The sequence below is a fragment of the Sinohyriopsis cumingii genome, chromosome 5 (genome assembly GCF_028554795.1).
Source record: "Sinohyriopsis cumingii isolate HCF-2022 chromosome 5, ASM2855479v2, whole genome shotgun sequence".
NCBI lineage: Eukaryota > Metazoa > Mollusca > Bivalvia > Unionida > Unionidae > Sinohyriopsis > Sinohyriopsis cumingii.
The window spans coordinates 138,666,527-138,682,058 of record NC_142965.1 but is presented as its reverse complement, the minus strand read 5'-3'; the positions used below and the strand labels follow the sequence as shown (position 1 = coordinate 138,682,058).

At 36.0% G+C, this 15,532-nt stretch overlaps 1 protein-coding gene across 2 annotated transcripts in view; it reads right to left on the bottom strand.

Moving 5' to 3' along the window:
- Nucleotides 1-10,920, bottom strand: part of LOC149800353 (uncharacterized) — a 42,545-nt gene extending 31,625 nt beyond the window's left edge. Inside the window, exons 1-2 of one of the 2 annotated variants that reach the window (XM_089959974.1) lie at nucleotides 10,782-10,920; nucleotides 578-682 (exon numbers count right to left, since the gene is read on the bottom strand). In XM_089959974.1, the coding sequence (XP_089816100.1) occupies nucleotides 578-676 (99 nt within the window). In that variant the 5' untranslated portion in view covers nucleotides 677-682; nucleotides 10,782-10,920. Of the gene's footprint in view, nucleotides 1-577; nucleotides 683-5,718; nucleotides 5,867-10,781 lie in introns of those variants that run through there. The other variant, XM_089959975.1, reaches the window with a different exon arrangement.
- Nucleotides 10,921-15,532: the final 4,612 nt, after the last annotated feature.

The following is a 15,532-nucleotide window of genomic DNA, read 5'->3' as shown; positions in this document are numbered from 1 at the left end:
GGTAGTTGATTAAGCAGTTTTCCTAACTTGAAATTACAGTAATATAATATGGTTACTCAGTTAAAATTTGTTACAGTGTAGTTTCTGTTATTCTGTTTTTGAGTCACATGGCCCAAAATAACTCTGAAAATTGTCTACTTAGAAATAAAGTATTGCTTAAATCAAAAGTTAAATGCAGATATGAATACTGGGAAATAGAAGGCTTAATTCAAATAAGAGAACATATAAGTGTGTGTGTGTGTGTGCATATATATTGTTTCTTGCTTCGTGTCCACTTCTCCCTGTTGAGCTCTCACTTCTCCTTGTTCTGTCCAAAAGGAGAAGTCACTTCTTCCTAAAATTCAAATCTAGCTTGACCCCTATAGGGGACTGCAACTTTTGCTGGTGGGACTATTTTTACCAAAACGGGAGTCCTGGACTCCTAGTTTTAAAATCCTAGCAAGACCTCTGAAGCATAATGTTGCAGAAGCAAGTGTATTTCTTCCATCATTCATTAATCATGGCTTATATTTTTAAGTTCAGTAAGGTATAATTGTTTCAGAAATAAAGAAGTTATATATTGAAATGTGTACATTACAGTTCCAACAGCCTGGAAAAGTTTCACAAGGTGTACATTTCTAGGTGAGCTGGTAGGGATTCCTTTCCTTTGATAACTGTCTTCATCTTTCATTTCCATTACTCACTGAAATATAAATGACACCATGTCTTTAAAACAAGCAGCTTCGACCATTCTTTGAAACAGTTTTCTTAAGCATGCAAATATATATTACTTGTAACCATCCGAGTGTGTCTGTGCAATGTGTAAGTGAGTGAGTGTGTGATTTGCTATATGCGGGTGTGTAAGTTTATTTAGTGTGAGCCTGCATGAAGAGTGTGTTCATCCTTAATCCATGTTTACAATCAATTGCAGCAGTTCCCCTCATTAGTATAAACCTCTAACACTTGCATGTGCATCATTGTGCACTGGCATGCAAACACACCTATAAGCACCAATATATATATATATATATATATATATATATATATATATATATATATATATATATATATATATATATATATATATATATATATATTTATATACACATATGTATATATATATATATATATATATGGTTCTCAACAGATTTCAAAACTGAAGAGTCAGTTGACTCTTGACTCCAAAATCTCAAGAGTCAATTCTTTTGAACAGTCATGATCCCATAGCTGTGATTACTTGTTATTGTGTTATTGGTAGTAACAAATGATGTTCAAGATTTCTTGTCTCATGCTAAATAATGAGAGATACTTTTTAAGTATTTTGTAAGAAACATTGTTCAAAGTTCAGATGTATGCACTGAGTGTTATGTCTGTTCAATAATTTTCTAAATGATCCAATAATTAAAATGGTCAAGGTTTTAGTCATTTTGCAAACTGAAGCAAATTAACTGCCAATAAAACATAATCCCATGCTCAAAACTGGCTTCATGAGAAGCCATACATTCCCGTTTTTCTAACTGATTATAATTTATAGCACAATTAAACAAACACTGATATTTTTTCAGAAATGAATCAAGTGAAGTCATAAACAATTTTGAAGGTTTAAATATTCTGCCAAATGAAGCAAATTAATTGCCAATTAAATTATTCAAGTTGGTCCATACCTTGACAAGTGGGTTCATGAGCCACCATATGTTCCATTTCTGACCAGTTGATTATAATTTGATGTCCAAACATAGCAATTCTGAGATATGATCAAGAGGCAGTCCATTTGTGTCATAATTGTTTCCTCTTCCTCTACCATAAACTTAAAATGTAATCTCAAAACAATTCAGCCAAATTCAGTTGTACCTAACTGTTAGTTCCACCCAGTTCATCTTTCATTTTTGTTATATTACTGGCCACCAAGGTGTAAACTGTTCTCAAGCGGATGTTAATCAGTGCTTCGAACAGTAAATTTATTATGGACAATGCACTCTTAGTAAGAAACTAAGATAGAGGCAAATCATGGGTACTTAAGAGTGATGCTCCAGACCAAATCTATGTGCGTCAAAATGACACACAAGTCGTAACTTACATGTGTCAAAAATGAATCATATTTATATTCCACGTGTAAGAATCTGAGGGTATGTGTCTATTGAAAACCCTGAATATATATATAATTTATACTGCGGAATTGATTTTTGTCTACCTGATGTTGTCATGTTTTATTTAGTAAACAAGATGTTGAGTTCAAGAGTAAGAGCAATTTCTTGTGCTTAGGTCAGGTGGATATATGTATAAGAAAGGTGTTTGGTAAACAATTAGACATTTTTGTTTCAAATCAGTCTTTCAAAATCTATGATTAGAGTTTACAAACTGAACTTATAGTGTTGTGAACTAAATCAAAAAGAAACATAAAATTTCTATCACAATTCCAAAATCATTGAGTATTCTGAACAAGTTGCATGTACCGAATGTCCATATTTTTGAATATGTTTAAATTCTAACACAAGTCCAAAAGAAGTGTCATCAGTCTTTAACTTGATGAAGTACCAACAGTAAAGTTATATCACAATTTAATTGTCCAGAATGTCTTTAATTAAATTCACAATAATTTGAAGATGTTGCTTTAAGCGTATGAGCACACTGTAACTCTAATAGAATAAAGAAACAGTTTATCTCTAATAAATTTCAAGCACAGCATCAAATACATTTGCAGACTCATAAAAAAACAACAGTAAATATGAATCATGGATTAGGAATGAATACCTAATATATTTCTTTCTCACTATGTATAAAGATACAATTCCCCCCACACATGACAGGCTTCACTACCTATCCAGAGATTGCACTGGGTTTTGCCAATGTCATAAATTGTGATTTTTTCCTCCTTATTGGTGACAAAATATACCATCTGTCGATCTTTTTGGCGACATTTCTGACTGTTAAATACTGTATATAAAGCCTTGGGTTTCGAATTGGGAAATTCAAAAGCACCATGACAGGAAGCCACAAACTTAGATATAAAATTGCACCGTTACATAAACAAATCTTCTGCTAATATTGATAAACCAGCCTAACACGGCATTGTTATATCATAATACACTTATGCTGATGTCTTGCCTTAGTGCTCTGTGTTGTAATATAACTCAGATAGTCATGCTACCAGACTAGCTACAATCGACCACCTATGAAATCAGGAACAGGATTGACTACAATCTACCAGAAAAATGTACCAGACAAAATAGTTTTGCTGATACTTCAAAGAAAACTAATTAGCACTGAAGCATTGATCATTCTAAAAATATACTAAGCAAATTAAAAAAACAGTCTGTCTCCGTCAATGTTCTACAATTTTTTTATTTTGCTGATGCAATAACAAACAGGCATTTAAAGAGTGCCTTTAGTGGCACCATCAATAACACATGAACCACCATCAAAGCAAGCTGAAGACCTTTGATCACAGAAAGTCGGCAACAAACTTAAATAAAAACATTGTTTCATTTTTCGTTGTGATTGGAAAGTATTTATTGTGCCAGAAAGATTCCTATTTGCAACAAAAAAGTTCCTGCTTACGACCTCTACCAATGACAGTTTAAAACCACAATCAAAGTTCCAATATTTTCAAACAATAGATATCTGCAAGAATGTTACAACTTTTTAATTTGTTCATGTTTTCATACCCCTATAAATAGCCTGATCCCCTTGGTAGCATTGGCATCATGATAGTTGTCTCTGGCTGACCAAATCTAGGCCAACTTAAGCACACGTAGCATATAAACAACTATACAGCCACCTGCTACTAGCAGGGCTAACAAGAGGGGGGCAACTGGGGATAAATCCCCAGGGCCAGGGCCCGTAAGCGGGCCAATCCCGAACAATGCTGTTTAACTTTATAAAAGAAAAATGTTGCTTGAACAAGAACTAGGAGAGGCCCAGGTGTTTCTTACCCCAGGGCCCATGATCGCTCTCTATGGCCCTGGCTAATATGATAATAAATATTGTTAATTATTTTGAGAACCATGTTTTTTTACAATGGGATATTGATCAAACGAGGACTACTGTTTTTTATATATGTGCTTTAGTTGTCTTTTCTAATGAGATTTCATTTACCACTGAATTTTCTAAAGCATGTATATTATTTAACATGTTGTTGAGTGTACTACACAAATGTAAGTTGTCAATATACAAGTGTATTTCAGACTAGTTTTTATTTAATCAAAATTTCCATTTCTTTTTCTCTGTGTCGATCCTAGTCACTGACAACAAGTTATCTCTTAAAACTTTCACTTGTATGCGAAATTTTAATTTAATTTCAGCCCCCCACCACTTATCTAAACACCCGCTTATGTTGACAATATTACCATGGTCCCGAGGATGTTGAAATAAATGGATAGTACAGTAATGAATTATGAAAATAGCAATATTTTTAAAAAATTGGCAACAAAATATTGAGGTTGGCGATTTTTTGGCGACAACTTTTTAAAGCCAGCACCATCCCTGACTATCCCAACATTTTAAAATGCATTATCATGTGACTTATATCACAGTAGTCACTTGCCTGAATTAACCATCCGTCTAAAAATTTACTTCAAACTCATAAACTGATTAATTAATATTAAAGCTAGAACCCAATCTATATATAACTGCCTAAAATGAATATACGTGCCAAGAGAGAAACACACAAGATAGACATACATACATACATCTTCATTTTTGTTCTGTTCGATATTTCTGATAGATTCAGTTTCCTCAGCTCTGATATATTAATATAGATTAAATTTAGAAATCAGGAATTATGTTATCCTGCATCTGTTCTAGACCAATGTCGTGCAACTCCTCCTATATAATTTAAGAAAAAGATTTAAATCTTGAAATTTATTTGAGGGTGGTCTGAAGTTGATGGAGCCCTCGGGTTTTGGGCCTTGTAAAAAGGGTGAAAGCTCCCTAGAAAAAGATAAATAAATTAACCTTGAGACTAACCCATCTGAAAGTTGATGCATGTGTGATATCTGACCTAAATGTAAGTACGTGTAAGAAGAGGGCTGAGTTGAGACCCCTGGCTCAGGAACCAGGCTAAAGAGGTTTAAACCTTGGGTCACAACCTAGTACTATGGAGTTCATAACCCTATAACTTGAAATACACTTACTTTTCATTAAGAGGCATTTTTCATATGCAACTAAAATTGATCACCTAAGTCTAACTGAACTCCAGTGGATTTGACCCAAGGTGACGTAGATTCTGCATATGCATGAGGTAAACCAAAATGAGCTCGGGGTTTGTATTTACGAAATGCTCTATTCTGCTAATTTTGCTTCTTTTTTTTTTTTTCTCTCTCTCTTCAACTCTGACTTTTCATTGGCTTATCCATATATGCATTGTATACATTTACTAAAATTATCTTTGGTACAACTGCGTATCATTTTTTACGTAAGTAATTGTTCGTAAAAAATGTAATGAACCAAAGAAAATAGCGGAGGTTTTCTTTTTCCTCTTTATTTCATATAGGTCTTTAAAATTAAATTCTAGCGGTTTGTGATGACGAGTTTGTGTATTTTAGTTTGCTAACATATTGTAATGGGAATTAAATCTAGCCTTTAATTTTGCATAAAACAGTATCAAATTAAGTTCATTATTATAATCGTAAGGCTTTCAATAGTAAAACAGCGCGAGTACTAATACATGTAATATCGTAACTAGGTGGGTGGGTGTTGTCAACATTGACGGTCAATATTAATTTATTCATTAATACCTACTGTTATTCAATACCAGATGATGTTTAGTATTCTCAGGTATATTTAATATTCTCATATAAACTGATCATAAATTATCCTTTGAACTCTTTAATATCACAGTGTTATTATGCTGGGAATACATGTACAACTTTTCCAGGCCTCGTTTCCAAATTTGTCACATTTGGAACACTCCCGTCGTTATCTCGCATAACGGTTATTGGTAGCTGCTCGACGCGAGCTTGATGTTGAGAAGAAAGAAAAAAAATCTGATGGAAAATAATCATAGAGAATGACAAAACTACCTTAGAATACCCCCATGACCCGTTCTGACGTAGGAACCTTTCTATCATAATATAATATATAATATATTACTAGAGAGAGGGTCCTATGTCAGAACGGGTCCTGGGGTAATCTAAGGTAATTTTGACATTCTGTATGATTTTTTTTTTATTCATATTATTTTTTCTTCTCAACATCAAGGTGGCGTCGAGCACCAGTGATTTGAATTTGTTGCAATGCAACATTAGTCGAAGTATGCTGAAGTAAGTTCAAGTAGGTACATGTTGAGATTAAGTTTCTTGAAGGAAACGGACCGTTGCTTACAGTTCCAGTAGGCATAATATATTATTATTCGTTTTGTTAAAAAATAATATTTCAATGTAATCCGATTTCGGCATTCCCGGCTTTCATCCCATTCCAGCCAACTGAAATGTAGGCCAACGAAACTTGAAAATAGGTCCATTTCTTTTGTGAGAATTTGAATTTATTAGAGAAAAGACATCAGAGTATGTAAAGTCTGACTAAAACATTATGACTTTACTTTGCAGAAGAACCTGTTCGGGATTTGCGAGGGTCACATCAAGACCTCCTTACGTTTAGACAGTGCGTGGGAAAATCATTTACTATTTTATTTTTTTTTATTACGACGAATACCATATAAGGAAGTGTGCCAAGAAAGGTAACTCTTTTGTGTATTATTTTCAGCACATCCCAATTCCTAGTTATTGCACGATATCTACATAAGTAAATGCAGAGTAAATAATGTTTAAAGTAAATTTTGGATAGCTCTTATAGCTAAGTTTTGAAAACCTTTTTCTCGTTTCTCTTCTACACTCTGTTTAAACTTAATAATTTCTGTTTCGTTTAATTTAATATCTGAATCTGAATATTTATTGTAAAGTTTTTAATCAGCAACTTCAGCTTAAATATCTGCTTATCAGTTCAATAGCATTCAGACAGTATGTTAATGATTCTATGAGGTCAAGTCAAGTGTTTCTTGCATAACCTGTTCAGATAATGTTTGATACAATTTAATAGAAATAGAAAATATAATAATAATAATAATAATAAGAAGAAGAAGAAGAAGAAGAAGAAGTGCAGGTTTGAATATAGAGCAAGTGGGTGTTTCTCAAGGCTCTTTCCTACAGTTATTTGTTATATTGTAAAGCCGCTGAGTGTTTCTCAAGACTTTGTACATATGCACCTACCGGTAGTTATTATTGTTAGAACCATTGACATTTTCTCAAGGTTTTGTTTATGTGAATTTAATGAAAAGTTAGCAAATGTTTCAAAGTCTATAAGTAAACAATAATTTTACTATAACATCTAAACATTAAACTTTGACATTGATAAATGTTATATATCAATTTTTCCAACTGCACACTACCATTTTGATGTAAAAGCAATGAGGTATTATTTGGGAGTGATGCACCTGATATTTGAATCTTGAAATTTTAATACCCTACAATTTTGTGACTGTTAATAAACCAGATGAAACTTAAATATAAGTCTGCATTTTATCACTAGTCCCATTTTTATTGTAAGGATTCCCCACTTCATCAGAGAATCAGGTACCTGTTGGAGTTAAGGTCTAACGAGAGTTTATCAGCCACAGAGAGCATAGTGAGTCGTTGAATGGTCACCGGGAGTTTAATGGCCAACGTTACCCCGTAACAATATATGTCATGAGCTTCGCCAGGGAGTCGATACAAAATCATTTTTGATACACCGTGTGAAAGATTCATTTTACACACAACCTGCTCTAGTTGTATTCTAAGGTGTCATTGGTAAGATTTCGCTCCAAAATAATTAAACTTTGAAACAACTAATAGCTGCTTTACTTCAGCTATGGATTTATATGTGCATGTATCTCGTCCTGTTAAAACTTCTTGTAAATAGATGTGTTAAATTAAAATAATTGACTCACCCCCACCACCCGTATTTGGCATAATTGTGTGCAAAAACGTGACATATAAAAGACTATTAAACTTAAGTACAGTTTTTATTCAAAAGAGAAGACTATTATTTTCCAGCCTATAACCCAAAATTTCCATTTCTCAGAAACAAAAAAAAAAACATAAACGAAACCTCCAAAAACTTATATGTTGGTTTATAATGTCACTAAACAATTTTAAAGTAATTCGACCTACTTATGGTTGGATATATCATGCTTCAAAATGCAAATGACAAGAAAACAAAGAACGAATGGATAAGAATTCAATCATTATTAAAGCCTGTAGGCGAAACAAAACTGTTTGAAAATATTAATGTATAATCTAAATAGACAGACAGATGCGAAGTCGAGTATTTACTAATGCACATTACCTTCATATCCTTCCATTATGTTCTCATCTGACACAATCAAATTATTGATTTTTTCTGTTAGTTTAATTTTAGATGACTCTTTTTTTTTCTGTACAATTGATATTCTGACATGGGTATATTGATTTGAATGTATTATATTTTGTACTTTAGAATTTTCTCATGTTCTTCCAACCTTAACCTACCCACCATTAGTCTTTGGTAAGTAATATTACGAGATAATGTATATAAATACCTATATAAATACCTATCCTAAAATGATTCGCAGAAAATGACGAATGCTTCTCTACTGGATCAATTAACGGCTTGAACATAATACAGACAAATATGTTTAGTGTGGTCAAAAGTAGAGAACGATCCAGATTAAATCTAAATAGCTTTAATAATCAGTATATCATTCGGTATATGTCTTAATCTAAAGTAGATATCATTGTCCAATGTTTGTGTCTTATATTGTTTTGTTTTGAGGTATTTTAATAATTGTTTATTGTTCACACGTTACCAGGTAGAACTCTTCTCATTCCTTCTCATTAATCTGTCTATCCATTAGCAATCTATCCATCCATTCACACAGTCATTATTCCATCCATACATGCTTCATTCCTAACGTTCATATATCAATCCAGATTATTTAACATTTTAACGTAAATTTCACTCTTACCCAGTTATGTTCCGCTATATTATTACATTGGTAACATGAAATCTTCATTTATTCATACCAGGGTTAAATAAGATAAAACGGCTCCTGTGATTTAAACAATATTTGTCATACTTATAGCATATCGTGCACATGTGGAGAGCACTATACGACTACCTGCCATTATATTCCTAATTGTAAGAAATATTCAGTACCGAGACCAAGATTAATGCTTTGCTTAACCAGTTATTGATAATTGTTAGTACTAAGGTCCTGCTGTTTGGATAATCTTAGTTATCAAATGACCTACACACCCACATCTTTGAAATCTTGTAGACCAACATTTCCCATCCAAGAAAACACTTCCTTTTAGCATGGTCCCCATTTTGCACGTACAAAGGAATCACTTTATTATCCCTTCTTCTCCCCCCTTCTTTTCTTTAAATTACATGTTGTACACTTAGTTTGCATTAAGTTTGTATAATTTGATTCCATTCTTTCCTCACAGTAGTATAATGAATTTTTCATTTTCCGTTTGTATTAATTCACCGTGTTTCTGATCCACTCGTAAGTATATATACGTATTGTCAGTCCTTACCACTTTTCATGTATCTACTATTGTATTTAGAGAAGAGTTGTTGCTAAGTCGTGTGAATTTGTAGCCCGATCCCATGTTATGTAAATATGGAAATAAAATTTGTTTAAACCAGATCGATGTTCGATGTATATATATATATATATATATATATATATATATATATAGAGAGAGAGAGAGAGAGAGAGAGAGAGAGTCTGTATGCATTACAATATCCCGCAATACTGTTCAAATTGAGGCTAATGGTCGATAAGTCGATAACGTGTGTACACAACCAAGCAAATGTAGGTACATTTCACCTTGTTTCCTTGGGAGATCAATAGCTTTTCTTTTATTAAGCGTGTCTACTGTATGTTTCCTGCACATCTATAGTAAAGGGTGTGGGTTGAGATACAGTTGGGGTGCGATTTCTCGGCCGAATAACAGATAATAGGTGTATTTAACTATACATATGATGTGTGTGTGTGTGTGTGTGTGTGTTAGAGAGAGATAGAGAGAGAGAGAGGGAGAGATTGCTTCGAGAGCCGAATCTAATCTATTATGATGTAAAGCCTTACAAAATAGAATTAGTACATGTGCCAATTCACTGGGTAAGATTCTAACACGTCTGTGTATGTGTGTCTGTGTGTGCAGGGCGGATGTATGGATATTCTTGTGACTAATCTACGTAAGCGATAGTTTTCAAACAGAATTATTGGTTTAGTGATCAGGGTAAGTTAGTACACTTTAGAATTGTCAGGGTACACTACACTGGTACAACGGATAACACCGTATTGAGCTGTCAAAATTTATATTACTCGAGGAGGTATCAGCAGATTGCAAGACATTTACACGGTGCTTAAAGTGTATTCTTTTCTGTGATTGCGACAATAATCATGGACTACATGAGTATACATTGTGGCATCTTGTGAGTACAAGTGTTGTTGTTGTTGTTGTTGTAGGGTTTAACGCCATTTTTCAGCACACGATAGGCTATACATGGCGGCCAGTATTAATGGTGGAGGAAGAACCCGGGAAAACCCCGGAAAGAACCACCGACCCACGAGAAGCTACTGGCAAGCTTTCTTACATACCTACATTAGCCGAATCCGAGACTCGAACCCACGCAGACAGAGGTGAGATGGCAGTGATCCGTAACGGAGAGCGCTTTAGACCACTCGGCCACTCGGGGCCCCGAGTACAAGTGTATTTGTTTATGTGTGTAAGGGAGAGAGAAAAAGAAAGCGAGATCAAGACAGACAAATAGATTACCTTTAATACTGTTGTACCGTAACGTGCAGTCTAACAAACCAACATGTGCGTCATTTGTATGCATCTATTTGACATGCAGGTTTACAATAACCTCATTCAAAATATACTTCCTTGTTAGTTTCCAGGTATAATGTTCCCATACCATTTTGACCTAGGTAGTCAAGGTACAGGTAAACCTTCAGAACATTGAAGATTACCACACAACAAACTGTGTATTTATTGTTGTTATAATTGTGTTAGATTAATGTGATGTTATTTGGATTTTTAACGTAGCTTTAACAAATTTTCAGTCATATCGCTACGATGTCTGCAGTGTGGCAGTTTATAGTGATGTCTAGCACTGGGGCATCATGCCGCAGACATGTAGCATTATGTCCCACCCAGTCACATTATCCTGACACCAGGCCGACCAGTCCTAACACTAACCTCTTAATGCTGAACGCCAAGCGAGGCAGTTGTTAGTACCATTTTTTTTAAGTTTCTGGTATGACTCGGCCGGGGATCGAACCCACGACCTCCCGCATCCGAGGCGGACGCTCTAACCACTAGGCCACCGGAGCTGTCTGTTAGATTAATAGGAACTAGTGAGAAAATATTTTCCCGTCAACTGCGTACCGAGCTTTTTCATGGAGGATTATTATTAGAAAGCTGCATGTAGCATAAATATGCTAGAACAAAAACACAAAATTTGCAGCTCAATTATCAGGATTATTTGGGGTGGAAAATTATCTCGAATAAACAGGGGAAAACAAAATGAGGAATAAATTGCTTTTACAAACAGCAAAAGCTTTTGAAACATAAATATATCGTTCAGCGGTTTCTTTCTTAGCGACCGTAAAATGTAGTGATTTCGTTCGAAATTGTGAGCTTTAAGTGTTGCGATTGTAGATATAAAGAGATCATATAATTGATACAATAACATGCTCTCTCAGTCAGCTACTCGACTCAGTTCTCCACCGCAAACTGTTTACTTCATTTTCAGTAATTAAGATCTATTAGTGCTGGATTGGCCAGATTTACGGCATACACATCATTGGATAGGTGTTTGTGTACAAATATGCCATGGATGACAAGCCAACTAAGCCGTGGTGAGTCGAGGGCAAAATAGACGTTTCCTTTCTAAATATAAGAGGACAAAGCCAATATTAACGCCAACATCAAAAGTGCCCAGCTGCAGACATATCACAACAAGATGAAGCTGATTAGGTATATCAATCAGTAAGAGACATCAGAAAGACTTCAGAAAAGGACATTACTAACAGAAGTAAAGTCTAGATTTGAACGTAAGGATACAACCTAGCCATTCGATAAATCTAAGTCTGACTTTAGGTGGAGCAATCCCAGGTTTACCTGAAGCAAAATAAAACTAATGACGTTAGGCCTTGATCGTTGTTGGAAGTGACAAAACATTATTAGTAGTAAGGTGGGACGGTCTAGGGACTAGGGGAGTTCCATGTTAAAAAGGCAATATCCACTCTGGGGACTACGTAAATTTAACATGGGAAGCAATATCCACTCTGGGGACTATATAAATTTAACATGGGATAAAAAAGGCATCCACTCTGGGGACAAGGGAATTTAACATGGGAGAAAGGAAATATCCATTCTAGGGACAAAGGCAATTGAACAATGGGAGAAAAAATATCCATTCTAGGGACAAAGGCAATTGAAACATGGGATTTTTTTTTTAAAATTAAAAAAATAAAATAAAAAAGAGGGTTGGCAATGGAAAGTCAATCTCTTTTTGAGACCTATGAGTGGCCCTAAAAAGGGCCTTTGGATTTATGTTAATATGCCCTTAACATAAATGGCATCTGCGGCATCTTCTTGTCCTCAAGCTGCGTCTTAGTGTAGGGCCATAAATCAGAGTCCTCTTGAGGCAACCTTGTCTTTCCACATAGACTCTTCGTATCCACAGACTGGTGTCTGACTTGTGGACAACTGTCCACTTGGATCGGACATACATTAGCATGTCCGTCCTAAACATCATTGAAGACACAAGGGTGGATGATTCGACTGCTGTCCACATCTTGAGGCGACGAGAAAAGGTGAATCAATGCAGTGAACTGCGCTTATTTATAGGTAGAGGAAGGATTGAAACGGATTGAGTTTATTGACCAATCCAAACACGCGTTTCAAAATCCGAAGAGAACAGTCTGTGACGTCACGTGGTCTATATAGATTCGCTAGCGCCTGTGTGCAGTCAATCTATGCGACAGTGATTCAACATGACGGAAACTCAGAAAACGATCCATTGGGGTGCACCAGCAGTGGAGACCGCCCAAGGGAACCCGGACTTACTTTCAGAAGAGGCAAATTGGGATTTTGTGGATTTTCTTACCTCGCAAGAATTTGTTCCGGAACCTTCGTCACCTTCATTACCGCAAGTGGAGAATTTTAGACGGAGACAGAAAGAAGAATTGGAGAAATTTATACAACGACAAAAGGAAGCGGAACAAGCTTTTCTCCTACAGCAACAGCAGCAAGAAGAAGAGGTAAGAAGAAAACAAGAAGAAGAAGAAGTAGCAGCAAAGAAACAAGAGGGTGAAAATCAAACGGTCACGGTACTGTTGGACATTTTAGCGGAGTTAAGAAGTCTGAAACAAATGTATCAGACTTCTTTATTACGACCGAAGAGAATACGACCTTCCCGAGCTAAACACGTCAACCCTGTGACTAAGCCTACCGTACCACCCTTAGTGATTTCAACCCAATCATCATCAACAGTACGCAGTCCAGAAGTAGGCCTTGGCCGTGGCAAAGGCTTAAGGCAGTTAAAGTTGATTGCTTAAACTCACCCCTACACCAAAAACCAAAGGCCCTTTTCAGGGCCACCCACGTCTCTCGAAAAGAGATACACTTTCAATTGCCAATAACTCAAAAATCAACAAAAAACCCCATTTTACCCCTATAGTACGTGTATATGAGTGCGTGAGTGTAGCTTCTTATTTAAAATCAAAACTCAAAGACACTTACCTTATATAATTAATGTATTCTTTTATCAATAGTTACAATCCAATTCACAATTCACAACATAAAACTTTAAAAAGTTCTTACACTCCTTCTGTCTCATTTTTTAGTCTCTCTGTTTTTTCAATTTCTTCACCGTCACAGTCTTTTCCTCCTCTTCCTCCTCACTTTCTTCCCTTCTTCTTTTCTTCTCCTATTTCTTTTTCTTCACCTGTCTGCTTTCTTCCTCTGAAGAATCCCTCTCTTCCTCTGAAGAATCCCTCTCTTCTTCTGAAGAATCCCTCTTTTCTTCTGACTCCTCTTGTTTCTTTTTTGGGCAATCTGGAGACCAATGTCCTTTTTCTTGACAATAATAACAGGTATCTTGACTTTTGTCTTTTCTAGCCCCATTTTTTCTTTTTTGACGGTCTGGACACTCTGAAGACCAATGCCCTTTCTTCTGACAGATATAGCAAGTATCTTGACTTTTATCTCGGAAGGAAGGAGAGTAGTCCGTCGGCTGGTCTGAAGAGAATTTTCTAATGACCCCTCGCAAAGCTCTGATGAAACGTTCGATTTGGTTAGTCTCTTCCATCGTTGTGCTCGGCTTGAGAGTGAAATGAATAGTGAAAGGACAAGACACACACCCTTTTATATACGCTGGTCTGCCAGGACTATAAATTAGTCTATGGTGTTTAAACTTGAGTCATTTGACGTTTTACACTCAAGATGAAACGATCCTATTCATTCGAGAAGAAAGAAGAAGAAAGTAAGAGGCAGAAACGTGATCTATTGCCTCGTACCAGGGCTGAAGTCTTCGCACAAATTCATGCCAGTGATTTTGAAGAGGACATGAGTGAACCAGAATCCGAACCCTCTAAACAAATTTCACCACCCTTAGTCAACCCGGAAAAGTAATATTCCATTCGAGAGACGGAAAAGCGCTCCTCTAGAAAATTAAGAACCGCGGCTTACAAATACTCAGTGAAGTTTAAAGATTTCAAGGCTGAAGTACCGTTAGAGAAAGCAGAAGGGTTCATCACTGGGGTGTGGGATTCTTTGCTCACTGCACTCAAGCGACAATGTCAACCCAAAGAAGACGATCGCTTGAGACTTTCCATACAACACGACGGTTTGAAATCTCCTGTTTGGATCGAGTTTAGCACCCCTGCAGAATTGACTGCTTCCAAAGTCATGGACAAGATTCAACACGTGCAACAATCTAATGACCAGTTTGACATCACCGATGGAAAAGCCACACTGGACATGACCCACGTCTCTCCTCCTCAAGGGACCGGACAACGCAATAAGATGTTATTGGTGAACGTTCTTCGCATCACCAAAACGAGCCTCGTCCGAATTCACAACCCTCAAGACCAGATGTGTTTAGCCAGGGCTATCGTTGTGGGACGAACCTATACCAACACGAACGACACGGTAGAATGGAAAAGAGCCTGGGAGAACATTCGAAAATCGAACCGAGCCAAACAACGAAGTGAAGCAGAACTCCTGTTACAACAAGCTGGCCTGTCCAAAGACATACCCTGCGATATTCCTGAAATGCAAACATTGCAAGATGTCCTAGCTCCATTCTACACCTTGAAAGTGCACCCTCAAGAAGTGCGCGAGCCTCTGTTGTTTCGAGGCCAAGACTTTAAGGATGGAAAATACATTCACCTTTATCATCACGATGACCATTTCAATACCATTACCACTATCACTGGATTCCTGGGATACAAATATTACTGTGAGAAATGTGACTATGGTTATAATAATCGAGAGCAACACAAACATTGCGGATG